Source organism: Nothobranchius furzeri, chromosome 6, assembly GCF_043380555.1.
Source record: "Nothobranchius furzeri strain GRZ-AD chromosome 6, NfurGRZ-RIMD1, whole genome shotgun sequence".
Classification (NCBI taxonomy): domain Eukaryota; kingdom Metazoa; phylum Chordata; class Actinopteri; order Cyprinodontiformes; family Nothobranchiidae; genus Nothobranchius; species Nothobranchius furzeri.
The window spans coordinates 41,406,177-41,433,680 of NC_091746.1; the positions used below are offsets into that span (position 1 = coordinate 41,406,177).

General features: G+C 41.3%; 1 protein-coding gene across 11 annotated transcripts in view; it reads right to left on the reverse strand.

Annotated features, from left to right (window-relative positions):
• The window catches only part of vav2 (vav 2 guanine nucleotide exchange factor), a 286,917-nt gene that overhangs the window by 17,104 nt on the left and 242,309 nt on the right, over positions 1-27,504 (reverse strand). For 3 of the 11 annotated variants that reach the window (XM_015975961.3, XM_015975906.3, XM_015975898.3), the window contains exons 5-17: positions 26,711-26,816; positions 26,223-26,237; positions 25,379-25,477; positions 18,675-18,743; positions 17,653-17,753; positions 9,252-9,351; positions 7,284-7,379; positions 4,784-4,852; positions 4,604-4,690; positions 3,129-3,217; positions 2,921-3,053; positions 2,520-2,534; positions 2,144-2,253 (exon numbers count right to left, since the gene is read on the reverse strand). In XM_015975961.3, the coding sequence (XP_015831447.1) occupies positions 2,144-2,253; positions 2,520-2,534; positions 2,921-3,053; positions 3,129-3,217; positions 4,604-4,690; positions 4,784-4,852; positions 7,284-7,379; positions 9,252-9,351; positions 17,653-17,753; positions 18,675-18,743; positions 25,379-25,477; positions 26,223-26,237; positions 26,711-26,816 (1,089 nt within the window). The remainder of the gene's footprint in view (positions 1-2,143; positions 2,254-2,519; positions 2,535-2,920; positions 3,054-3,128; positions 3,218-4,603; positions 4,691-4,783; positions 4,853-7,283; positions 7,380-9,251; positions 9,352-17,652; positions 17,754-18,674; positions 18,744-25,378; positions 25,478-26,222; positions 26,238-26,710; positions 26,817-27,504) is intronic. The other 8 variants (XM_015975985.3, XM_015975978.3, XM_015975950.3 and 5 more) reach the window with 5 other exon arrangements.

Sequence of the window (27,504 nt, forward strand, 5' to 3'; positions counted from 1 at the left end):
TTTCCTGGATTTGTCCGTTGAAATGTACATTCAAGCAGTTGTAAACAAAATAGACTTCAGAGTGAAATCCTTTTATCGTTCAATCAACTGCTTTGGCTTCAGTGTTATAGTTCGTCACTCAGTTCTTGTTTCCACTGTTCCACAGAATTCCAGTTTCCTCTCTACACTCTACTGGTATTATTTATAACAGCTTACTACAGCTTACGTTGTCCTTTTAAGACCCCACATGTATGAACGCCTTTCATGGCTTTCCTTAAAAGCTAGGCATCAAATTTATTGGTTGTTATTTATTTTCAAATGCATTTGTTTAGAATTTCTATCCTATTTGAAAATACTGTTACTACTAGGGATGTTCCGATCACATTTTTTGGCTCCCGATCCGATTCCGAGTCATTTGATTTTGAGTATCTGCCGATACCGAGTCCCGATCCGATACTTCAGCAATACAATAAAATAGCAAGAAAAAAGGGAGACTGCATCCAAATTGACCTGTTAAGTTATTATTATTATTATTATTTATATGACGGCATCCAACATGATACCATAAAAAGTTTTTCTTTGTTTTTCAGCATAGCTTCCAGTGTCGGCTGGATCCATGTTTTGATCTGCGTTGCCGCGGTGAACTCGGAATATTGAGCTGAATGTTTGCTCTTGAGATGGCGGATCAGGTTCGTGGTGTTAAAAGCAGCTCTGTCTTTTCCACCACGTGAAACACTCAGTTTGCACACGTTGCAAGTGGCTGTTGGACAGCATTCGGTCTCCAGTTTAAAATGATTCCAAACCGCTGACATTTTTTGCCCTCCTGGAGCGAGACGAGCATTAACCTGCTAGCTAACTGCGATCTGAATTCCGCGGTCCACTTTAAAACGTGTGGCATTACGGCTGCTGTATGGTGTTGTCATGTCGTTATTGAGGAAGTGAAACTTGGTACAAAATTAAGCTATTGTTATTCAATTTGAAACTCAAGATTGATAAAAAATGTCATGCTTGTTGTTTTATAAGGTTAAATCCGATCTTTAACATCCGATTCCGATCTTTTAAAACTCACATGATCGGGCCCGATTTCCGATCACGTGATCGGATCGGAGCATCCCTAGTTACTACCCATTGACTCTCAGTACCATACTCGTTTTAATGAGCAGCTTTTGTTTTGTTATTCCAGGTTTAAAAGGTTACGCAGACTTCACCTTTGTCTAATTAACATGAACATCCTCCATTTTACATTTTATGCAGCAATTAAGCAAACATGCTTATGTGTGTTTGTGCATTTATGTGTATAAATGGCAAACTAGTTTATGTCCATACCACAATGTTTTTTTTTATTTGTTGTTTTAATTTGTGATGATGTTTTAGACTTGTTTTTGTTTTCAGCCATCTTTCTTTTGTTGGCTATAATGTAGGTGGAGCCACTCAAAAACGAGATGGCTCATCTCAGGTGGTTTTATCCTCCTTAAATTTAGGTTAATAAATATTACTGAGCGGAGAACCGCTGACACCAGTGGTGTTCTGCTGCTCAATACGTGAGTGCATAATGAATGGGGGAACCAGGGAAGCATCCAATAGTTGTTTTCGGTCTGAAACGTGTCATTGGTGGAGATTTTTTAGACCTTTTTTGACTTTTTTTTCTTTCTTTTGATCTCCACAAAATATGTATACTGTGTTAGAACATTGTTAAGAGGCATGAAAAAATGTTTTCAGTTAATTTGTTTTCTAAATTTGCAATTCCAGCTTTGAGTTTTTAGTGTGACGAAATTCATACTTTTGAGTTCGGAAGTGTGCCACGAACGTTGTCAGAAGATACAATTCGGACACTTTGTGAATATATTTTAGCAAAAGAGAACAATTCACAAAAAACTTGCATATCTTCACTTAGTTTTTTAAATTAAAAAGTAAAATAATTTCAGTCATTCTCTAACTGCTTTTCCTCACTCAACTCCAGCCTCCATCGGGTTGAGGGGCAGCCCTGGACATGCTTTTATTTTAAATAAATAAATAGAAAAAATATACCACCAACAGTCACCGTTCAGTGAGATGCTGCCTTTAGGCGTAATAGAATACATGTATCTGTTTTTTAAATAACTTTTTAACTGTAATTACAATCTCTTCTCTGCCCCTTAATAAACCTCCGTGTTATCATACTCACATAGCCATTTCAAACTGCTCCATCCACTTCCTCTTCGTTTCCTCGGTTTTACAGAAGAACTGGAAGCCCTGCTTCCCTTGCAGGTGGATCAGGTAGAAACCATAAGACCACTAGTGGAGAACAAAAGTGAGCATAGAAGAGATGGTGGGAGGGATGTGTGGGTGGCAGACAGAGATACGAGCAGAGAAGCTTGAAACAACAGCACTTGTCCTTATGTACACATGTTGGCTTCTTGGAATATGATTGTCGCATGCGTTAGCAATGCAATCTGAGCAGACGCAGCAGAGCCAATCACAGAGCTGAGAGCTACACGACAGCCTGAAGAACACCACCTCAGTGAGAAGACGAGTTAGGTAAAGGGGTCACTGGAGCTTACCATTTTTCCGCTTGACTGGTAGGCATGCAAAAAAAAAAGACACCAGAGAGAGACCCCGTTACACATGCAAACGTCAACACACATGCAAATGAACAAATAAAAACAAAAAGCCAAGTTAGACCGGTGGCACGATGCACTGCACTGGTTTAATGAATCCTAAATGACCTTCATTACATTTACACGCTCTCTCAAGCACGGGCGAGCACAATGCACGTTCGGCACGTTGGCGCATAAGTTCGGAATCTGAAATTACCATCAACAAGCTCCTTCAGCTCAAGGGCAACATTTGTAAAGATTACACAGCCTCTTTCATCAGGTACAATAGCAACGCTCCCTTCACGGAGATGGAACGAAGGGCGGAACAGTTCCACTCGCTTGCACGTGGCGGTTTGTTTGCTCACCTTCTTCATGTCTCGGTTATTCATGGGGTCGTCTGACATTTTGTACGACTGTAGCTCAATAATTTCTTTCAGCTCATAGTTATAGCCCTTCCTCTTGCACACGATGACCACTTTGTCAAACAGGAAGATATACCTGAGGACACAGAACACATTCAGATGTGATGAGGTGCTGCAGAGTTTGGCTCTTCTCTGCTAGATTAGAACTCACCGATCTTGTTTTGTTCTGTTGACGTTGGACGACACCTTCAGCTCCCCGTCTATCTTTGGCCTGCCGTACTCCTCAAGTTTCACCTGCTGCTTGGGTCATAAAGGCACACAGGGAGTCAATCAGCTGCCTCCTGCAGCTTCATCACTCACAAACAACAGTCAGCTAATGGCTAGTTTGAGCCACTGTCCACAGCTCAGAAGCTGTGACTCAACCACCAGGCACTCGCTGGTGATTTCCCCTCATAGTCCCAGTTACAAGAAGGTGACCTGGTCTCTTTATTCCAGCTGAAATAGCCTGGTGGAGCTCAGAGTTGATCTGCTATTCTTCTTCATCCAAAAGGGACCAGTTTAGATGGTTTGAGTATCTGACTAGGATGCTTGGTGGATCCCTTCCTCTGGATGTTTTACAGGCAAATCTTGGAGGGAGACTCCAAGGCAGACGCAGAACTTGATGGTAAGACTAGACACATTCTCTGGCCTGGAAACACCTCTGGACAACCTCACCAGTATCACTGGAGAGACGTATGTCTGGGTCTCCCTTCTGGACCAGTTCTCTCTATGACCCAACCTTGGAAAACTGGGTAACAGGAGATGGATGTGTGTGTGTGCGTGTGTGTGCGTGTGTGTGTGTGTGTGTGTGTGTGTGTGTGTGTGTGTGTGTGTGTGTGTGTGTGTGTGTGTGTGTGTGTGTGTGTGTGTGTGTGTAACAGTGAATGGATGGACAGATGGATGGATGTGTGTGTGTGTGTGTGTGTGTGTGTGTGTGTGTGTGTGTGTGTGTGTGTGTGTGTAACAGTGAATGGATGGATAGAATGGTGGATAGATGGATGGATGGATGGATGGAAGGGTGGGTTGGTGTATGGAACAGTGGAATAGTGGATGGATGGATTGATGGATGGATGTGTGTGTGTGTGTGTGTGTGTGTGTGTGTAACAGTGAATGGATGGATAGAATGGTGGATAGATGGATGGATGGATGGAAGGGTGGGTTGGTGTATGGAACAGTGGAATAGTGGATGGATGGATTGATGGATAATCATGTAATTTGACACTAATAGTGTAAATATTCATAACATTGTGACATTTAGGAAATCTGAGTCATTGTAAAACCACAGCAGACTAGCTGTTAGCTCATCAGTCATGTAGAGCATACTCCTCCACACTAGGACCAATCAGGACGCTCTATACAACAACACTCACTCATATCTTTTACATAGAAATCAACTTCAGATTGCCTTGACACGGAGCCGTTTCTCCACGACTGGCTCTGTTGCTTCACAACAGCTGGTTCTTGCTTTCATACTTCACATGAGTGATGGGAAAGTTCTCAAACACCATGTGAACTACCAGCAGACAAAAGCATTTCAGTTCCAAAATCATCTCCAGAAATACGATCAAATGATTTTCATAAAAGTACATTTTCAATATCTTTAGTTGCACGTTTCCAACAGAAAACAGAGAAGCTGAGAACACATACCAGATTTTCTATTGAACTTTGGAATTCGCTGATTTTTTTCAGCGTCTCGTTGTCCCTCTTCACTTCGTTGATGTACATGGCCAGGTCCTAGAAGAGTAGGGAAACATTCAGTCTCCAACGACTGTGGAGGTATTACATAATGTGTTTGATCGTTTTTATGTAAAAACACATAAAACACACCTGCATAGCCTCCAGAGCCTCCTTAAGTTGCTGCCTCTCAGGCCGATCTGCTGAGTGACCTAAAAGTTCCTGTAAAATACAAAACTGCTCAAAAGTCCTATCAAATATACTCTGAGACGTAACATATTGAAGAATGTGTTTGCAGTATGTGGAGGCAGAGCGATGGTTGCTCTTTACTGAGATTACAGACGTGACACTGATGTGAGGGAGAACGAGTGGCTCGTAAACACCCCCAGTGTGAAAGACAGAGTGAAGCTGGAGCTAGAACGTTTTATTGTAGAAATAAAATAATAGCATTTTTGGCTCATAATAAAAACCAAAATCACAAGTGTAGATAATCATCAGTAAACAGCAAAATAAAATAAAAAGAATCACAGTTAGATTACGCAAAAGCATCATTCAATATTTACCCACCAACTAGAAAGAAATTGGAAAGCTACAATTTCATGTGAAGCACTGTTTGACCCAGCTTGACCCAGCTGGGTAAATGTGACCTTTGCCACAAATTAGAGGACCTTCCGTGATGCTACACATGCATGTAAAAATGTGGACCTTTCAATCCAATAAAACTCCGGTTAGAACGAAGTCTGAAATAGATTATAGAGGACAAAAACCCAACAGCCATCTAGAAGTTAATCCTAAAAAGTTCAGGAACAGAAGAAGATATCAAGATGATCCTAAAACGATGATTCCGAGGCCCCGCTGCACGCCGCAGTTCTCCTGAAACAGCTGCTGAAACAGGATGTGTTTAATCTGATTAGTGCACGCTTTGATGATTCGTTCAATTCCATCAAATCAGAAGTTTCACTGAAAATCTTTGTTTGTAAACAAGCACCAGACATTTAACTCGTTGATGTTAATTTGAACCCTGACTGTCTGAATTCATCCATTTATTTGTGTGTTACTCTTTGTTTCGGTCATCAGATGTAAATATTAACCAGTCCGATAACTATCAGTAACACCATAAAACATTCACATTTACAAAGAGCTGCTATGACCTTGGTCAAGTCTAAACATTTGATTTTTTACGTATTTTTTTAAATTATTTTTTACAAAAGAAAATGTAAAACTAAAAACATCCAAAGTGTTTCCGTGCCTTAACTCAGAAAAGGCGTGTTTATCTGTGTCATTTATTAAACTGCATATTTTAATTATTCAGTTATGTTGGTTTATGTTTTCTTGCTAAATACACAATTTGACCTGATGAAGTTTGGTCTTTTTGAGTCATTAATATGGAATTCTGAAAAGTTAAATACCAACAGGGTTGTCCTCTGAAAAGTGGGAAAACTGATTTTATCGGGCACTAATTAAACACAGATGTCTGATTATCATCTTAATAAAATGTTATTCCAACATTTTTTATATCCATTCTTCACTGTCAACAATGAAGAGACTTAAATGATTGACCATTGTTTAGGTAGGCTGCAGGTTAGGTTGAGCTAAATAATAGAAAATAATGTTTTATCTATTGTTTTATGATTTTTAAGGTTCATTATAATAATACATATTAAGATTATTAAGAGATAAACAATCCATTCATGGCTCAAAGCAGAAGAACTGATCAAATATTCAAGAGCCAGTGGAAGGGTAAAGTTTGGGTAGAGAAAAAAAAATCTGAGATTCATCTAATAAATTTACATGGAAAATAATAAGATGTTCCTTAATGTTGGAAAGACTAAAATTTGTAGGAAACATTTGTAACTTTCCTATGATTTTTCTACTTAAAAAGCTATTGTAAATGTTGGGAGTCATAATATGCATGTCCCTGAATGCAAAGGTCAAGGGTCAAGGTCAAACGCTGATCTCTCTGTTTTGTTTCGATTTAATTGCATTTTAATAGAAATACTTAATTCATCAGGTACACCTCAGAAAATCCAAGTGTCATCGTGTTGGTCTTCTTTAATCACAAATACTGTTTTATTTTTCTGTGACTTGTAAATCAGTATAAATCGTTTTTTTTCTGGTAAATATCAGACTTTACTTCAGAACAGTTGAACTTGTTTAGAATAGCTTTTTTCCCATATAAATTAATAAAAAATATGGAGCTGCAGGTAATGAACAAGAGTGTGATGAGCTGCTAAGCAGGTGATTCAGGTGTGTTGGAGTACAGAAACAACTAAAACATGCAGGATGGGGACTAAAGGACCAGGATCAGAGACTCCTGATACACACGTCTATAAAACACTGTTATGATTACACCGAGCAGACTCGGAGCAGATGTAATAAGTAGCATGTGAAGAGGCAGCGTATGCTGCAGTAATGAATTCAGAAGTTTACGTTTTCTCACGGTGAAACTGGGACACTTGAGTTTTACCGACTTTGACTCCACTCAGACATCTGCTGCAGGCCTCTGCAGAGAAGTTTCAAACTTTTTGGAGCCGTGTTTGAAGCCTGCTGGGGTGAATGTCGAATCTGATTCATCATTTTAAAATAAATCCTGAAAATGTTTTCTGCAAGCAGCGTCTGAACATCCAAACCGCGCGTTAACGCAGGCGCCTACCTTCAGTAGTAGGTGATACTTCAGGACCCTCTGCATGGGAACCACCAGGAGATCCTGCAGCTTGAACTTCCCCTCCTGAACTTTCATCGTACATTCCTGTGGAACAATGACCCAGACAGCCGTTACAGGTTGCACAATGCAGACTGGTGTGCTATCCAACAACAATAACTCATTTACTGTTTAATAGTCCATCACCGGGTCTCTGCTGCCTGCCACACATTCACCAGGATTGTTTGTCCTATAAATGCACAAAACTCTGTTCATGTCTGAATCTGTGATACAATTACTCACCATGCTGACTCAAAGATTCCTCTGAATACTGAAAACATTCATGCATTGTCTTTATAAAAGGGCCTTTGTTGATATCATTCCTTCACATTCCCCAGCTGGGATTTTTTTCATTTCCACAGCTGTGCAGTTACAGCTTATCCCGTTTTTACCAACAAGGTCTTTAAAGAAACCGTAAGAAGCCGATTTAGTCGGTAACAAAGCTTTTCTTTTTTGAGACGATCACAGCGCCAACTACCCAAGCTATGATCACTTTATTATGTTGTCAATAGCCCCCAAAACCACTGATCCCGCTATTACATAGCAATTCAGCTTCCAGCTCAGCCTCCGATGGGAGACGCTGATCCCAGAGGATCCACAAACAACACGAATACAGAAGGAAGGAGGAGCGTCTGGCAGCAGAAATGGTTCTTTAAACTCCAAATGGTGATTTTCTTGTTGTTTTGTTCAAGAAAATTGTTTTTACTAAAGACTTATGAGAGTGGATGTAGAAAAAACAGTACACACTCAAGAAATTGTAATAAAAAGATTATGATAAGAAATCCATTTTCTCTTATACAATATAACAGTAATTAAGAAATGAATTGGTCATTGCCACCTGGTCCTCCACCAGAGGGCAGCAGACATCCATAAGACTAGATACAGCAGGTTTCTAATGAAAGTACCAACACTAATGCTAATAATAATACTAATATACATACTACATCGGAACACTTGAAGGTCTGAAGTTTATACAAGTTTGATGTGAATTTAGTAAACTCTAAATATTTATCTATCTATATTTATATAAATAAATGGGGGGTCATCAGTGACCAGCGCTCTTCAGACCAATGCCAGAAAGACGAACGAGATGGTCATAGACTTGTGGAGGAAGTCACCCCCTACAACAACGTTGAACATCCAGGGAAAAGACATCGACATAGTGGATTCTTACAAGTACGTCTGCTTTCTCACTCACTTTTGTACTCCTTTGCTATCTCTCTGAGCTGTAGTAACCCAGAAACCTCCAAACTGTGGGATCAATAAAGCCTTATCTTATTTTTAATATACCTACATGAGGTCAACAAGCTGTGACTGACTCCGAAAAAATGTCCATACATTTTTTTCCTGGTCATTTTGCCATCAACCATCTTCAGAGAAGAATAAAGTTTTTACAGCAAACTTTAAAATCAATCTACATTTATGTGCACTTTTTTCAGAATAAAAGCGTTAATGTGCTCATAAAGTTGACATGGTAACAACTTTGCTTTGAACACGATTCACACTAAAATGAACGAATACAAGTTTGTTCTGTAGAACATTTTCTTCAGACGTGTGAGTTTTGGGTCTGGTCCAGAGCTTGAGTTGATCACGTGCATAACCTCTATACAGTCTAAAGAAACCAGCAGAACACAATCCTGCATCGGGGGATTTTACTCAGGATATCTTTCTAAAGCCTGCTCTGAACATAACAGCAATAACAAGCTAATAACCCTAAAACAGTCTTTAAAAAATGAGGATGTTTGAATTAAAAGTTAAACATTATAATCTTACACCATCATCTTAATTACATTTTAATTACGACATGATTTCTTACATCATGTTACTTTCAAATATGAACAAAAACATTTGTTTTTCTTGTTTCAAGGGTTAAAAGATATAGAATTAGTAATAAATAAATACCGGAGTTTAAAGTTTTACCTCCACTTTAATCTTGACATCCTCTCGCATCATTATTAGCTCCTCCAGTGTCTTCTGGGCGTTCTCCATGTGGCAGCAGTACTGACCGTAGATCAGCAGTCTGGGATGGAGGAGAACACTTAGTCAGTCCTCATCTTCCTTTAGGAAGTGATTAATTGAAGCCAACACACACGTTTGTGTGTGTGTGTGTGTGTGTGTGTGTGTGTGTGTGTGTGTGTGTGTGTGTGTGTGTGTGTGTGTGTGTGTGTGTGTGTGTGAGAGAGAGATGTTTTTGTCAGTTCTGTTCATGTTAAACACAACAGTCACGCTGACTCACGCATAAATTATGCATTCACCTTTAACGAGGACTGAACAGTAAAGAGGTTCCTATCGATTCTCTTCGGCGTGTATAATTAATGAGGTGAAGCTTCTCCATCTCAAATGTGATTTTGTCATAAAAGTGGAGAAATCCTACAGTAATTTAGCCTGTTAATCAAACAAATTCCACTTCAGAGAGCTCAGATTGAAAAAAAGATAGCTTCCTCCAGGAGTCCCTCAGGCTCAATAAAACTCGTCATGAAGCTCAGAGTAGGCTTAATTAAAAAATAAGGTGTATTAAGAACTAATAAGGCTTTTTAAAAAACACAATATCATCATGCAAACAGATAAAAGGAAAAAGAGAGATCCCTGTCTGAGCTCACAGTTATTAGTGAAGTGCTTAGTGGTTCCGATCCTTCAGGTGATGAGCTGCACATTTGTTTAAAGATTAATAACATAGTTTGAGAGGTCAGTTTAAGAGACATCGGGCACGGGGGGGGGGGGGGGGGGGGGGGGGGGGATGAACGTGTGAACAAATGTGTTGTGATTAGAAATGCACCACAGGCTCATCCAAAGGCAGTATTTGTCAGGACGTGATGTTTTTGCCAATGAGCTGTAATCACAAAGCACTAATTAAAAAGACTGATTTCAGTTGCTAAGCAGACTTCTTGTTATCAGCCTGAGAGGGAAAAAAAATTATTTCAAGCTGTGGTATGAGAGCTGTGTTCATTAGATGCTACAATGGGACACTGGCACAGATCTGTGGGTTCAGCTGGGAGAGAGTTCAAAGTCATCTCGCCTGGAGGATGTCGCCACACGTGGCATGTATTCCTCTCAAAGTAGGACGTTGGGGCGCGCGCGCGCGCGCACACACACACACACACACACACACACACACACACACACATACACACACACACACACACACACACACACACACACACACACACACACACACACACACACACACCACCAGCAAACCCCCTACAGAGCTGGCACATCTCCTAATCTGAATCCTGGGCTGAGCTGGGAAGGACTGGCATCATCCTGAAGTTTAACCAAGCCCTTGAAAGATCGTACTGGGATCAGATCACAGGCATAACATTACATTTACACGGCAGAGGAATGGTGAAAAAAAGGCAGCTAAATTAGACACATTTCACATATGAATGTAAATAACTTAAGACTGATTTAGCTTATTCTCCTAAATCTAGAATGACAACATATGTTAAAGTTTAACAATTACCCTTTCAAAACCTGAAACGTAAAATACTAAAAAATCTAGATTTCAAAACTTAACTTATTTTCTATTGTTAAATAAAGAAATATTTATTAGTCTGTTTTGTTTTTTAATCATTAATGGACAAATACAATTGGCTCTTGCCACCTGTTGGTCTCCACCAGAGGGCAGCAGACGTGTACAGAACTGGTTAAAGCTGATTTGTGAGGAAGGTACCAATCCTGATGCTCCATCTGAGCTTCGAGGATAATTTGTGACCACAGTCCTCAATAGGTTAATCCCAGATATTAATTAAACCCCATTATATAAACGTTTCCCAATTTATTTTTTACTAAATTTGTGTTTTTATGGAGTACATTATCAACTTGATAATTCATTGATTTTTAGCCAATGTTTGTACCAAAATAAGGCAAACACATAAAAATCCTGTTTTTAGTTATCACCTAATAAGGTTCATTTCACCCAAGCCCTGGTTAAAAATTTAGCGTAAAAAGATTGCACAGCTTGAACACTCCACTCCCCAAACATTAAAGTGCAAACTTATGAATCTCTACTATTAATGCTAAAGCATGTCGTCACATAAATAATTCCACTCTTGAAATCTTTCCAAACCGTCGAGGTTGTACAACTCTGATTAAATAGACAGAGGTAGAACTCAAAGTTAAGATTTGACCCTAAAAGTCTGATGATCTCCAGAGAGTCGCAGGAGCCCAGGATGAGGTTTGGCGGACGCTCACCTCCCCACCCAAGCATTGGTCAAAGTCTGGCCTAACAAGGCCTCTGATTAAGGTCTTATCTACCCTTGAGGACAAGCCTCCCTCAGCTCCCTCTCCTCAGGGAGGACAGAGTGATTGAGATTAATGGTGGCCTTGATCAATTATAGGACAGCAGATGGACCATGCAGTGTCATGAAGATATGGCGTCACATACCATACACGCATATCAGAGAATAATGAGACATGAAGGTCTCTGTTAAGGAGCTGTTCTCTGTTGGGATTGTCCAAGGATAAAGAGATATAGATGCTCATGCAGGACTTGGTTAGATGGATAAATGATGGTACGAAAAGTGAAACAGAAAATTTTTGTAACTAACGGGTAGAGCAGACTTTTTGTTACCATGTAGTCTGCAAATAAAGTGGCAGCTGCCACTCTGTGCCAACCCCTGGAACAGCCCGTGTCAGTGAGAGCATGCAAACATGTTCATTTCTGCTCAACAGCGTTAATAAAGCATGAACACGAGACGCCATGGAGCTGATTACCATGCTCCGTTTCTATTGGTGCACAGACCTAATGAGAAAAGCCCACCACATGGGGACAAAAGGCTCTCCCAATGGCAACAACAGAGTCCACGAAAATAATTCAACTTAATTTGAGTGCTCATCCGGCTTGGTTCTAAAGAAGCCTGTTGCCACATCTGACCCATTTGTTGTCTTCACAGCTGCAGGCAACTGTGTACAAGCTCCTACAAACTCTCTGCATGCTTCTCTCTCAGCCCTAATTAGTTTGATTTCAATCTTTGCGTTTATGGAAAATTAGTTTTTAGAAGAGGAAATGTTGAAAACGAATTTTGTGACACCTGTTAAACTTGAGCTTTAGCTTCTATTTATTTTTAAACAGGCAGAGTAACAAAGATGTAATGCAGACAGGAAAAGGCTTTGTGTGTTTCTTATCCAGCCAGTCAGTGGTCATTACAGACCGGCTTCTCTGACTAACACTAGAGATAACTGCTCTTCATTCTCGATGTTCTTGTTGCATTGCAGATTAACGTTTTGTAATCTGAAGGCTCTGCTGTAAATATAAGTAAAGTAGTAGGATGCTAATCTTGTTTTGAAGAAAGTTTGTCAGTTTGTTTCTTCGTGCTCCAAAAAGAAACTCGTCCAGCTTCCTACATTGTCTTTGTTAATTAATTTGAAGCAGCCAAAATTAAAGCCAGATAAATAAAAAAAATGGTAAAACATGGATTATCTGTTCAACTTTAGTTTTAAATTCACCTAGCAAATGTTCACAAGCATGCTTGGAAGTTCTACAGCAGTCCAGCTGGCAAAATGAGCCTGCATGGCTAGAGAGAGAAAGGAGAAGCAAAGCAGCAATATCTAAACAGCAGAAATGTTTGGTCTCCTTTGGGGTTTTGCAGAAGCTGCTAAAACTTCTGTTCTTTGCTGGTGATATCACCCTGCTGTGCAGGCCTCTTTCATAATGAGGATGCTGCTGTGCATGTTATTTCACAGAAAACACAATTTTGGGTAACTGTGCCCTGGGCATTCACCCTCACCCTGCAGCAAGCTGAGTCAAACGACGAAGGGGATCTCCCAGCAAAGCAGAAGTGACAGGATGTGGAGCCGGCTAATATTCTGTGACACATGGCATTGGGACCCCCTCACCTCCACTCAAGGAAAATCAGCAAACAGCAAATGAAGGAGAGCACAGAGCACAGATCCCCTCTAAAAAGGCCCGGAGTGCGATGATGATTAGGTGCCACATGGATGGCACCAGATTACTCCGGAAATGAGTTGGGGAATGTTGCAAATGAGTATATCAACAAGAGGGCATTTAGATGGTCATTTAGTTTATAGAGCTTCCTCTGAGTGCACTTTTCCATTCAGCCTGGGCCCCGGCTACTTAAGAACTGGGAAGATAAAACAGTGGCATTTTCAGCATGGCTTCCAGATCAGAGACAAACACACAAAAAGGGCTTTTCATCCTTTGCAACAACGTGAAAAAAAATGATACAAGCACATTGTTGTAAAGGTCACAGCGACTTACAAGCACGGATGACTAAATTAATTATGCTGAGCTGGATCCTCAGGAAAACTGCTGAGATGCCTAAGGAGGACTCTGCTGTATGAGTCCAAATCCCCTGGTCACGGTTGTTTCTCGCAACTGAGACACAAGACGGCTCGACGGCTTGAAATGAGTAAGGTATACGTGTCAATCACCTGAAAGGCGGCGATGGACGGGGTCCACAAATCAAATGGATCGTTTCCTAAAATAACTGCGTCACATTTTAGAGAATGCCACCATAAAGGTGAACAGTAACAATGACTGGCGTGTCATCAGCAAATTTGTTTATGAATAGAAGGTAAATGTTAAGCTGTTTTTATATTTCCCTCAGATTTTGTTGGGTTGGACCAACAATGTCTAAAGCATTAGTTAATTATAGAATCTGTGCAGCAAATAAATCAGATTTTTAGGATTTTTTCTTAGGCTACAAAACACTCAAACTTTAAATTCAAATGTCATGTTATCCTAAAACGAATAGAGAAGCCCATGCCCACGTGTCCGTCTCACTAAATGTCTATTAATAGGACTCCAGAACAATCCACTTTTATTTATAAGGCACTTTAAAGTAAAAGTCAAAGTGCTTCACAGCAACAGGCACTATTACAACAGTTATGTATCTTATACTGTACATAACTCAAAGCACAGCTTGTAACTAGGTAATATGTGACTCATCCCACACTGTTGCAAAGGTGTGGTCTCCTCAAAGTTTGGTTATTTTTGGAATACTTAGGAGCAACTAGTCGTCTGACCTGAGACAGAAAGAGTTGGCAGGAATAAAAACTATAGTGAGGCCTTTAAGGCTTTAAGAGAACCCTAAAACAAATTGTAAATTCAACCAGCATCCAGTGGAATCATTTAGGAGAGATAATTATGATTTGTTTTACAAATCCTGGTTAAATATTGAGCAGCAGCATTTTGTTGCTTCTGTAGCCGATCAATGAAAGATGCACTCATTACAATAAATGTACTGTTAAAGTAATCTCACCTGGTAGATATATGAAAGCATGGATTACTGAGTGAAACAGATGGGTAGAAAGAAAAGGTGGAGTTGTTGCGTCAATCAGGACTTCATGTATGCTGGTGTCTTGTTGACATGTGATGGTAGGACACGCTAACATCATGAACATACTTGCCGCAAAGCAGACATCACTAAAAGCCGGCAGATACCCAAGACAACAACGATGAAGAGAGAAAATGGCGCCACTGTTAAAACTTCTTTAATGTAACTCCTACCCAGTCTCCAAAAAGGAGTGATCCACATGTTCTTGCATGTAGCCTCTACTGTTGCTAATGCTACTATTGTATAGTACTTTCGTCATTAGTTTTGTTGCGTCATTCCCTGGGTGTATTTTCGTTGGCGGACCAGAGTTGTAGGTTTTCTGACACTGCTTGAAGACTAAATGACCTGTATTTGTATAGCGCCTGCTTAAGGTTCTACAACCCCCCCCCCCCCAAGGTGCTTCACAACACAATCAGTAATTCACACATTCACACGCTGGTGGGGACGAGCTACGATGTTGCCACAGCTGCCACTGACAGTGGCGAGACCTGCCAAACACTGGCTCTACCGGTGCCTCCAGCCAGCACCAGCAGGCTGGTTGGAGCTGGAATCAAACCTGAAACCTTCCAATTACAACCCGCTCTACCTCCTGAGCTACTGCTGTTCCCACAAAGCTGCTCAGTATCGCTCAGGCTTTCACTGAGCTGGTCACACTAGAATGGCCACAGATCTGTAAATCACCCTCACATTCACCATTTTTCGCCACATTTGGTTCACAATGAGACATTTGTACAGGATGGCCATTAAATGCACAGTGTGTCCTGGGTTTGAAAAAACTAAGTGAGCAGTTCAGTCATATAAGGGGAGTATAGCCACTGCTCCTCCTCATAGAACTTGGGGTTGTTTTAGCATCTGACTGGAATACCTCCATCCAACCTGGGAATGCCTTAGGATTCTCTAGGAAAGACTGGAGAGTATCAAGGCGGATAAGATGTTCTTAATGGATTGTTAATTGTTACATCTGCCACTCCAACTAGGGGAAGCAACAGAGTATCGATAGATGTTCCAAAGCTGCTTTGCTTTAAACTGACCTTTAGACTTGAGATTAAAACCAGAAATGAGCTCATCACTTGTGCGAACTTAGTTGTACAAATAAATAGTGTGATTGTTTCTGTCCCACCATAATCACAGAAATATAATCATATATGCAAAAACACACATTACAGAAAGACGAGTGAGTCGTTGTTGCAGTAATGGCTGCAGTATTTGAGGAGACTGCCGTCTCTATGGCAGTGTGTGGAATCAAGACCCGAGTCAGAACCTATCATCACCATCATTACCGTTACCTATGAAGCAGTCGCACTTAGCGCAGCAGGGAGGCAAATCACGGATCCCATCAGGGGTGCAAATTACCCACAGGTTGTTCTGCAGCTGGGCAAGATGGTGACCAGAGAATTAAAAATAGCTTTCCCCCTCCGTCACTGTTGGTTTCCAGTCAGCAGAAATGTCCCACCACATGGCTATTTTTAACTACATGAAACAATCTGACTGGCTATAGTGAGTATTTATAACAGTTTTTCAAGAAATTCTTCTTATTTCTGTTTTAAAATCAGTTACTCTGAGTTAATTTGGAGCTGAAAGTTTTTCTGTAGGAAAAAGGGACGAAAAGCAGGAAAGAGGACGTGGCAGAGGAGAGACAAGCAATAAACGTCCAGCTGGCCAGTAGGCCAAGCAGGGACTCTCTGCTTGATGGCACTCGTGCCCTTGTGGAATTCGCCCAAACCACTCTGCTGCTGGATGACCCCTCTGTTCCTCATTTCCAATAAATAAAATCCCCCTCTGCAGACAAAACCCATCTCTTTTGGAGGCAAAAAAGAGACAGAAAATAGACCCTTTTACTACCTACGTCATCAAAAGTTGCGTGCGCAGCCTGGCAACGAAACTGAAGGCTTCCTCATTCACACTCGATACTAAAACAGAGTTTTAAAGCCTTTGTTTTGAAGTTCTGAGCACATAAAAATGTCGGGTTGTTGCGTGTATGGATGCCAGAATCGCTTCTCTTCAAGCAGTGGACTGAAACTTTACATTATTCCGAAGGGAGCACATCCATTTCAACCAAATCGGAGGCGTCTGTGGCTGCAGGCCATCAAAAGGGTTGATGAAAACTGGACTGAAAACACGATCCGAAAAGCTCGAGGTTGTAGCGCCCATTTTATATCAGGTAAGGTAATTATGTACTAAGATTACACCAGAAAGCTGGTTAACGTGTGTTCTATTAAATAAAGTAAGTTGCGTTTGCTGGTTTGCAAATGAAATTAACATTTCATTCTAATTCATCTGTATTTTTTCACTGCATATTAGTATAAACTGTATTTCTCTAAAATTAACACGATTGAACTCTGAGCATGCTAAATAAAGAAACCTATGCTATACTCACCCTGCCATGCAGGTACAGTTGGCTGTGAAGACGTAGTTCTCTGGTTTGTTTACTATGACCCAAGCCTCGTACATAGCAGTCTTGTGTCCTTGTCTTTGGCTAGGAAGGACTTCTGCCTTCAAGATGCAAAACTGCATCTAACGATTTGTATGCCCGTAGCTTCTCACGTGTGTACTTACTGGGCCTCTCCACTAAAAATGTATATATATCGGGCCACTGGATGTCTGGCCACGCACCTACATCTTACACCCATTCCGTATTGCCACAGGGATCCGGGAGTCTGTTGCCATTCGTTAAAGTGAGATTAATAATATAACATTCAAGATTTGCCAGTGATAACCCCGCAGCGTAGCTTTATAAAGCCTGAAACAACACCATTCTCTGTTGCCAAGCTGCGCGCGCATTCTCGCTGACGTCATATTGTTTACAAACAGTAAAAGGGTCTATAAGACATTTAGTGCATTTAATTAGATAATTTCTGGCTGAACTGAGAACAACTGGCTGCATGCTCTCTCAGCTTGAGTTTCTATTTTAATTATCTTACTTTCCAAGCTTTCATGCTTTTAATAGTCTGTAACTACTAGTCTCAAACCTCCACCTTTCAGATGGAGCTGCATACGGGTTCTGCACATTTCAGGACACTGACCTCTCTTTAAAGTCGAGGAAGATCTTGCCAAGGCCGCTTCCTCCACTGACCATGTTCATGTCTATGGCTCGCAGGAGGGCAAAGTGCACTCGGATTATATCCTGAGGAAAAGGAAAAGTATAGGATATCATACTTGTGTTAAAAAAGCAAGCCGCAACATGAACAGACTATAAATGTACCCTACATTAATCAGATAAAGAATATTGGACTATTATTCATCTAACTCAGCGTGTGTGTTATGAGTGACAAACAGCTACGACCATATCAGGTTTTAGCTCTAATAAATGAATGAGTTAAAGCTAGTTTTGAGTTTGCTAATATCAGTTAGCTTTCAAGGCCATTCTGAATGTGGCTTCACTACAAACGTCAATCAGTTATAGCTGTACATCCAGGGGTTACTTTCTGGGAGTTTCATTAAAATCCACCAGTGGTTTATGAGGTGGGTGACTATAAGATGAATAAACACATGCTAGCATAGAAAAAAATAGCACACACACCTTTTGACTGTCAGGGGTGGGTCATAAAAAACTTTGTAACTCAGACCGGAAAGTGGAAATTTGCAAAGCTATCTGAAAACCATGTAATGCCTTTAAAATGCATTAACTGGTGTTTTTAAATCACAATTAAAGCTTTAAGGGGAGTATATAACTTACATTTGCATCGTCACAAAGTAATTACTGATCTGAGGTCAGCTCTAATGCAAAACAATGATAGAAGGTCATCTGAGGACTCTGTAAAGTTCCCCAGGTTACTTTTAGGAAGTTTGTGTCAGTTTTTGGTGGTGATCATCTAGGACGAATACTCTGATGTCTACAGCTAGATCGTACAAAGGGCCCAGAGTGATCATCTGGATCACTTCATCTGAACACACATAACATCTTTATTATAAAAAGCATATTAAGAATTAGAATCTGTTCCTGTTGTCCCTGTGGTGAAAACATGGACCGATAAAGGTTTCCATACTAATGTTGACTAAAGAAAAATGCAAGATAATATTTACCTTCACCTGACCATCTACTCACCTCAAAGTTGACAAAAATAGCCACCATTTCTTGTGGGTTTAAGACTTGCTTCAGCGGGATCATGTAATTCTTAAAGGCAAGCCAGAGACAAATCAGTGACTTTTAAAAAGTACAAATCAATACATCTTTTCAACAATGTTGAAAGCAGAGACAGAGTTTTATTTTTTTCTACATGAAAATGTGTCCATAACGTAGAAACAAAGCTTGATCTGAGCTTTTAGCAGGAATCAATACCCTGGAAATACACAGGCATTATTTATCGTGTCATTTAGTTTGAGGCTGCAACACTTAGAGACCCGTAACGGCAGAGAGCTGGTGTGCTGCTTGTAGTCAACATGAAAAACCCTCACAGACTCCCTGCTTTATGGCTGTCGCATTTCATCATCGTAATGATAACAAATAGATCAACTTAGAGGCAACGCTAAAAACGACAGACTTTATGAACCCCGACTCAATTAAGCTTTACGAGTCTTCTGATAATAAGAGGCGTATTTATTCTGATTTGCTCTCTCACGTTGCTCTGATGTGGGAAACACAGATTGCACATTTAGTTTAATGAAATTAGCGGTGCGGGTGATTTGTAGAGCTCCATCTAATCGCAGAAGAGATCTGCGAACGCTGAAACTGATGTGTTAGCAGCGCTGATCTCAACAGTTGTTTAATATTAGAAAACTGTAGGTATGTGTGTGAGTATACAGGCCCTTTAAATCCTCAGACTTTATCGCTTACATGGTCATAACAGTATTATGATGAAACGAGTTGTTATATTTGCTTACATTTGGGTTTATAACTATACCCTATTGAGTTATTCATTTGGTGAGGTTTACCATCTATGTGTAGGGATGCACTGAAAATTTGGCCACTAAAATGACAAAGAGACAATGTTTAGTTTTTACCATTAATCTCCAGAAATTTCTATTGACATGTTGTCAAAAATGAATTTAATGATGCCCAGTTGTTGAAAAATATTGGTGGCTTTGTAACATATAACCATAAAAATCAGGTATAAAATACATGGAGTCTCTGGGTGACGCCATTTTACCCACCATGCTCCTTCTACATGAGCCCGTGAGGACAAAACTAATTTTCTGATTAGTAACCAACAATTGCAAAACTTTCACCATCCATAAACATTGTTTAATCTCTTCACTCGTTGCCAGTGATGAAAGGGAGTCTGATGTACTTGTCGTTTTGCTGGAGGTTGAATGAACTGACAAGTACCTGTTCAAAAATTGCTCCCCCAAGTTATTTTTGGCCCTAATGACCATCAGTTAGTAATGACCATCCGTTGGTAAGGTGTTACTCGAACACAAAAATACAGCTTGCTTGAAATGATTTAGCTATGCAGTGCCCCCTATCGACAGGGAAAATGCACACAGTCACTTTAAAAGTGCCTTTTCGGTTTTTGGCTGCATTTAGTTAAAATATCCAACATGGCGGTGTACTCAGAGTAAAAAAAAAGCTGTAAGTAACGTAACTTCAGCTTTAATAATTTTCATTCTACACAAAATCTGATGACTTTTGAAGCATTAATGCTAGTATATCGGTATCGACGGGTATCGGTTATCGGCCATAACAGTGATATTGATATTGAATATCGGCAAAAAATTTCATATCACTAATTATTTTTATGGAAACAAGGAGCTGGAACACACAAACACTTAGTCCTCACTAGGGCTGGGCATCGAGCATTGATTGGAACCGGTTCCAACTGTTCATTTTTCCTGGAATTGCTCAATGTTTTGTATTTCGATTCCTAGTATGCAGACGAAAAAGGAATCCGTGGCCAATCTCCTTGAAAAATAAACGTGATCTGCAAATTGTGATCAATGCTTTTCAGAGCTGATCACACCAGCTGTTTGTGTGCAGCACCGAGTCCCCCCTCCCCCAACCCGGCACGTAGCGGCCAAATCTAAACAAAAGTGTCTGCCGAACTTTTACTCCGTAACGTAAACTTTAACTTCTGCAGCGTAGAGGAAACTTGTTAAAATACATGAACACAGTGGATTTAATAGGTTTTAAAGAACAAACTCTGGATGGTGTGAGGTGAGTTTGACTCACTGCAGAAATAAAAACACACACGGAGCGTCAGCAGTCAGACACGTGAGTGTCAGAAGGCTGAACAATAACCTGTAGAATAATTAGTCATCATGCTAGAGAAGCTTGTCCGTGATGGACCACACCAGCTTCTTCCACAATAAATAATAATAATAATAATAATAATAATAATAATAATAATAATAATAATAATAACATAATAATAATAATAATAATAATAATAATAATAATAATAATAATAATAATAACAATAATAATAATAATTATTATTATTATAAATCACACACAAACTTGTGAACATTTTAATTTCCTTTCTGAACTATTTCTGTTGAGTTTTAATGTTTAAAATCTGTTAGGTTGTTACTGACAGCAGCTACATTTAAGTTTCACTTTCTGTTCTGACTGAATGCTGCTGCAGCATGGAGGTGTAGTTCTCAGTCATCCTGGACATGATCATCCTGAGAGTTTTAGCTGAAAACAGCTGGACGTTTCTGGATATGTTGGAGACATTTAGCCCAGAAGCTTCTTCCAGACTTTGGTTGTGGTCAGAAACAAACACACTGATTGTGCTGCAAGTCTTTTTCTTTTATTCTCCAAAACATGTTTTTGTCTAAATGAAGGTGATGTTATTGTTCATAGTTAGAATTCATGTTGAAGTTAAGATTTCATCTAGTAGGATCGTGGTTAGCTGGCTCATGCAAAACATGTCATGTCTTCAAAGAATCGGAATCGATAGGAACCGGAATCGAAACGAGGAATTGGAATCAGAATCGTTCAAAATCAAACAATGCCCGTCCCTAGTCCTCACTGCTACTCTCCGAATCCATGTTGTCCGCACAAATAATCAGTGAGAAACTTCTGTGCTTCAGGTCATGTTCCCAATGAGTAGAGCAACAGACTCATGTGACAAAGCCGTAGTAGTCCTACACAGAAAAATGTAAAAGGCGCTTGACACTTTGTGTTTTTATTAGAGACTATGTTTCATTTTAAAGTCTTTCTCAGCAGACCTTTCAGTTATAAGCCTGTACAATTATAATGTATTCTTTTGACTTATTTATAATGAGTTTTTATTTAATGTACACGAGTAGGGTCAATTGAAACATTTTATATAGAGTTTTAATTTTTATTATGCATTGTTGTTACAACAGTGCTGAATTAATATTTTCATTGATTTATTGCAATGCTGTGGGATCACCACTTGTGGGAGGGGCCAAAGGGGTCTGGTGCAGTGTGTGATGGGTGGTAGTCGAGGGCGGGGACCTTGGCGGTCTGATCCTCGGCTACAGAAGCTGGCTCTTGGCACATGGAATGTCACCTCTCTGGTGGGGAAGGAGCCTGAGTTGGTGTGTGAGGTTGAGAGGTTCCGACTAGATATTGTCGGACTCACCTCAACGCATGGCTCTGGCTCTGGAACCTGTTTCCTTGAGACGGGTTGGACTTTCTACCACTCTGGATTTGCTCCCACTGAGAGGCGCAGAGCAGGGGTGGGTATACTAGTTGCCCCCCATCTTGGTGCCTGTACGTTGGGGTTTACCCCAGTGAATGAGAGGGTAGCCTCCCTCCGCCTATGTGTGGGGAGACAGGTTCTGACTGTGGTCTGTGCTTATGCACCAAACTACAGTTCAGACCACCCACCCTTGTTGGAGACCTTGGAGGGGGTGCTGGAAATCGCTCCTTCCGGTGACTCCCTCGTTCTGCTGGGGGACCTTAACGCTCACGTGGGCAACAAAAGTGAGACCTGGAGAGGTGTGGTTGGGAGGAACGGCCCCCCGATCTGAATTCGAGTGGTGTTTTTTTTATTGGACTTCTGAGCCAGTCATGGATTCTCCATAATGAACACCATGTTCAGACATAAAGGTGTCCATATGTGCTCTTGGCACCAGGACACCTTAGGCCGCAGCTCGATGATCAAATTTGTTGTCGTTTTGTCTGACCTGCGGCCGTATGTCTTGGACACTCGGGTGAATAGAGGAGCGGAGCTGTCAACTGACCATTACCTGGTGGTGAGCTGGCTTAGATGGTGGGGGAGGATGCTGGTCAGACCAGGCAGGCCCAAACGTATCGCGAGGGTCTGCTAGGAACGTCTGGCAGTGTCTCCTGTCAGAAGGAGCTTTAATTCCCACCTCCGACAGAACTTCCAAAATATTCTGGGGGAGGCAGGGGACATTGAGTCTGAATAGACCCTGTTCCGTGCCTCCATTGTTGAGGCGGCCGACCGGAGCTGTGGTCGCAGGATCGTCGGTGCCTGTTGTGGTGGCAACCCCCAAACCCGCTGGTGGACACCGGCGGTTAGGGATGCTGTCAAGCTGAAGAAAGAGTCCCATCAGGTCTTTTGGGCCTGTGGGACTCCAGAGGAAGCTGACGGGTACCGGCAGTCCAAGCAGAACGTGGCTCAGGTGGTTGCCAAGGCAAAAACGTGGGCATGGGAGGAGTTCGGTGAGACCATGGAGCAAGACTTCCGTACGGCTTCGAGGAGATTCTGGTCCACCATCTGGACGTTGTGGATCGGTGGGCAGAATACTTCGAAGACCTCCTCAATCCCACCGAAACGTCTTCCAGTGAGGAAGCAGAGTCTGGGGACTTTGGGTTGGCCTCTTAAATCTCTGGTGCTGAGGTCACTGAGGTGGTTAAAAAGCTCCTCTGTGGCAAGGCTCCAGGGGTGGATGAGATCAGCCCAGAGTTCCTTAAGGCTCTGGATGTTGTGGGGCTGTGTTGGCTGACGCGGCTCTGCAATATCGCATGGACAGCGGGGACAGTCCCCATGGACTGGCAGACCGGGGTGGTGGTCCCCTTATTTAAAAAGGGGGACCAAAGGGTGTGTTCCAACTAAAAGGAGATCACACTCCTGAGCCATCCTTGTAAGGTCTATTCAGGGGATCTGGAGAGGGTCCGTCGAATTGTTGAGCCTCAGATTCAGGAGGAGCAATGTGATTTTCGTCCTGGCCGTGGAACACTGGACCAGCTCTATATCCTTAGGGGGATCCTGGAGGGTGCGTGGGAATTTGCCCAACCAGTCTACATGTGTTTTGGAGATTTGGAGAAGGCGTTTGACAGCGTCCCTCGGGGGGCCCTGTGGGGGGCCCTGTGGGGGGTACTCCGGGAATATGGGGTATCAGGCCCTCTGATACGGGCTGTTAGGTCGCTGTATGACCAATGTCAGAGCTTGGTCCACATTGCCGGCAGCAAGTCGGGCTCGTTCCCAGTGAGAGTTGGACTGCACCAAGGCTGCCTTTTGTCACCGATTCTGTTCATAACCTTTATGGACAGGATTTCAAGGCGGTGTGGAGGGCATCCGTTTTGGTGGCCTGAGGATCAGGTCTCTGCTTTTTGCAGATGATGTGGTCCTGTTGGCTTCATCAGAATGTGATCTTCAGCTTTTGCTGGAGCGGTTCACAGCCGAGTGTGAAGCAGCTGGGATGAGAATCAGCTCTTCTAAATCTGAGACCATGGTCTTGATTCAGAAATGGGTTGAATGCCTTCTTCGGGTCAGGGATGAGGTCCTGCCCCAAATGGAGGAGTTTAAGTATCTCGGGGTCTTGTTCACGAGTGAGGGAAAACTGGAGCGTGAGATCGATAGGCGGATTGGTGCTGCATCTGCAGTGATGCGGACGTTGTACCTGTCTGTTGTGGTGAAGAGAGAGCTGAGTCAGAAGGCGAAGCTCTTGATTTACCGGTCGATCTACGTTCCTACCCTCACCTATGGTCATGGGCTTTGGGTAGTGACCGAAAGAACGAGATCGCGGATACAATCGGCCGAAATTAGTTTTCTCCGAAGAATGGCTGGGCTCTCCCTTAGAGATAGGGTGAGAAGCTCGGGCATTCGGGAGGGGCTCGCAGTAGACCCGCTGCTCCTCCACATCGAGAGGAGCCAGTTGAGGTGGCTCGGGCATCTGGTCAGAATGCCTCCTGGACGCCTCCCTGGTGAGGTTTTCTGGGCACATCCAACCGGGACGAGACCTAAAGGTAGACCCAGGACATGGTGGAGGGACTATGTCTCTCACCTGACCAAGGAACGCCTTGGGATTCCCCCGGAAGTCTGGGCCTCTCGCCTTAGGCTACTGCCCCTGCGACCCGACTCTGGATAAGCGAATGAAAATGGATGGATGGATTGATATTGCAATGCCTTGATTTTAGAATAAAATTTATAGAATAATTTGAAGAAAAATAACAACAAAAGTACATGTATATACACACATAGGCAGTAAGCTATTATTGTAACCTTTGGCCACTAAAAAACACGAATAAAAATGAAACTTGGGTTTCCAGAACTAGGTAGCATAAGGGACACATACATACTTTGTAAAAACCAGTATTTATAGTATTGAACACACACTAAGTATTCAATTAATTGCAAATGCTATGGTTTAATTATTGACATGATAATTTCTTTCGGTGTTTCGGCTTTGGTTTCCTTATTTTTGGTGTTGGTCGAGGATTTTCATTTCAGTGCATCCCTAATGATGTACAAACTAGTGATCAATGTCTCCCATTGGGATCATGATAATAATAACCCTATTGATCAGCCATTGTGACATTTGTGCTCCCAAATGAATCTGCTGATATTTGACATTTCCATGCTGAGGCACCAAACAGGTGGCATGAAGGGTATGGGACCAGGAAAAAATAATGACATAAAGTTAACTCACCTTCTCTATGTCCTCTAGAGTCTTGTAATACTTGGCTTCTGTCTGCTGGATCTCAACTAGACAGCAGTTTCTTTTGTCATCTTCTGTCATGCCCATTTTCTAAAGTGAGAACACATTTATTAAAGGTAAAGCATAATGTATCTAATATAATTAGAGATTTTACCAAAGCACTCAGCAGGACACGGCACCTAAAGTTCAGGAACACAGGTTTGTGTGTTGTATTCAATGTCAGGCTTGTTTCAAGGATTTTGGTTTTAGTTTTCTGGGTTTAAGAGGCCTCCGGGAACAACTGGATTCCAGTCAACATCCAAAAAACTTTCAAAATAAGAGTTCTTAGACATTTCATTTGTTATAGATCTTTCTTTTAAGTTTCTAACATCTACGTTGAACACACTCGGGAACATACAGATACTTAACTACAACATCTCTATTCTGTGTTGTGACTCATATAAAAATTGTTTGAATAAATCATATAAGTAAGTTAGCCATCTGGAGTTGTTCTGGCTCTTCGCCGCTTGAGTAAATAACACAAAAACTGGAACTAAATTTTTAAAAGAGGAAAGTCCAGTCCAGGCTGTCCAGCATGTAATTAACAGAAAACAAAAGGAGACGTGAGGCACAAAGCCAACAAAACTAAGTTAGTTGAAGCAGATGGCGCCGCTCGCTGACATCATTTAACACTGCAGTCATGGAGTTACAGGGACAAGCCTCGAGTCAGACTCCCAACCAGATGGGGTCTCTGCCACCGCCGTGCACAGGTCACTAACCATACTGGCAGGTCAGTCTCTTTTGATGCAATGTGTTTGAAATGAATGGTGCGAGTCACAAACACAGCAGAACTTACCTGCATGTATCTGATCTGCAGCATGAGGAGGGCAAAGCACATCACAGGTTTAACACCCAGTATTAAACAGTGAAAGATAGGATGCTTTAGGGTAATAATAAACACTGAATACATGCTCAAACAGGGTTATGATGTGTGTCAAATTCATAGCAAAAGTAGTGATATTGGAAAAACTACTAGTGATATTGTCTCAGGCCAACAAAAAAAAAACCTGACGACCCTGAGGAGTAAATGGATGTATGAGATAGTTTTCATTAGAGATCTCACTATAATTCAAAAGCATTAAATCCACACATTTATATGGAACTGAAAAAATTTCTTGGATTAAGCAGTGAAATATCTTCAAATACCAGGGAAGTGAATTCTGGGTGAGTTTGGCTCTTTACTAACCTTCCTGTCCTGTCCATACCTGAGTTATTTATGTACATGAAGATGATCTGTAATCTGATATTTAGTTGGGAAATGTGATAACAGAACAGATATCTCACCATGGGTTGTCGTACTTCCACCTTAATGATGTCCTCATAGATGTCATCACCATCGTCGTCACACGGCACACAGTCGTAGATGTCGTCCTCACCCAAATCATGCTCACTGAAGACAATAAAGTACACATACAGAATTTACACTTTTTTATGTTTGGTGTTGTAGTCAAAAGCACAGCCGTACGTGTTAGAAACCCTGAGAAGTGTTGTGTAGTAAGTGGCATTTCCCTTTAATCTGTTTATATTGTTGTGGCGCCCGGTGAGCTAACTGACCTTTAATTAGGCCAGCAGCCAGCAGAGCAACAGACAGTTACTGTGGAGAGGAGCATCTTTTACTCCTCACGCTGTCGGAGATCAACACTACAGCCTCAAAGAGCAATTACCGCTCTGGAAACTTTGCTTTGGAAAAAAGGAGGAACTTCAGGGGTGAATGAGTCCAACCCTAATGTTGTACATAAAAACAAAAGCTTTGAATGAAGAAGTATTATTTAAAAGTTTAGTATTTCATGCTTGAAAATAATCTGAAAAAATAATTGTAAGATATTCAGAATGGACATTTTCTACTCTGATCTTCAAATGATGCTGCATTCAACACAGCTAATGCTTTATTATAGATTTTTACACTTTGTGACTATTACCCCAGTTTATATTGGAAAGCATGCTCCCGTATTTAACCTGTATGTCCTGCTTGACAGCCATGCTGGGATTTTTTTTAGTGTTTCTTCAAATTTGACCTGGTGTTTTAGAAGTTAGATGACACTTTATCACCACCAGCACAGAGTCCACAACAACAGCAA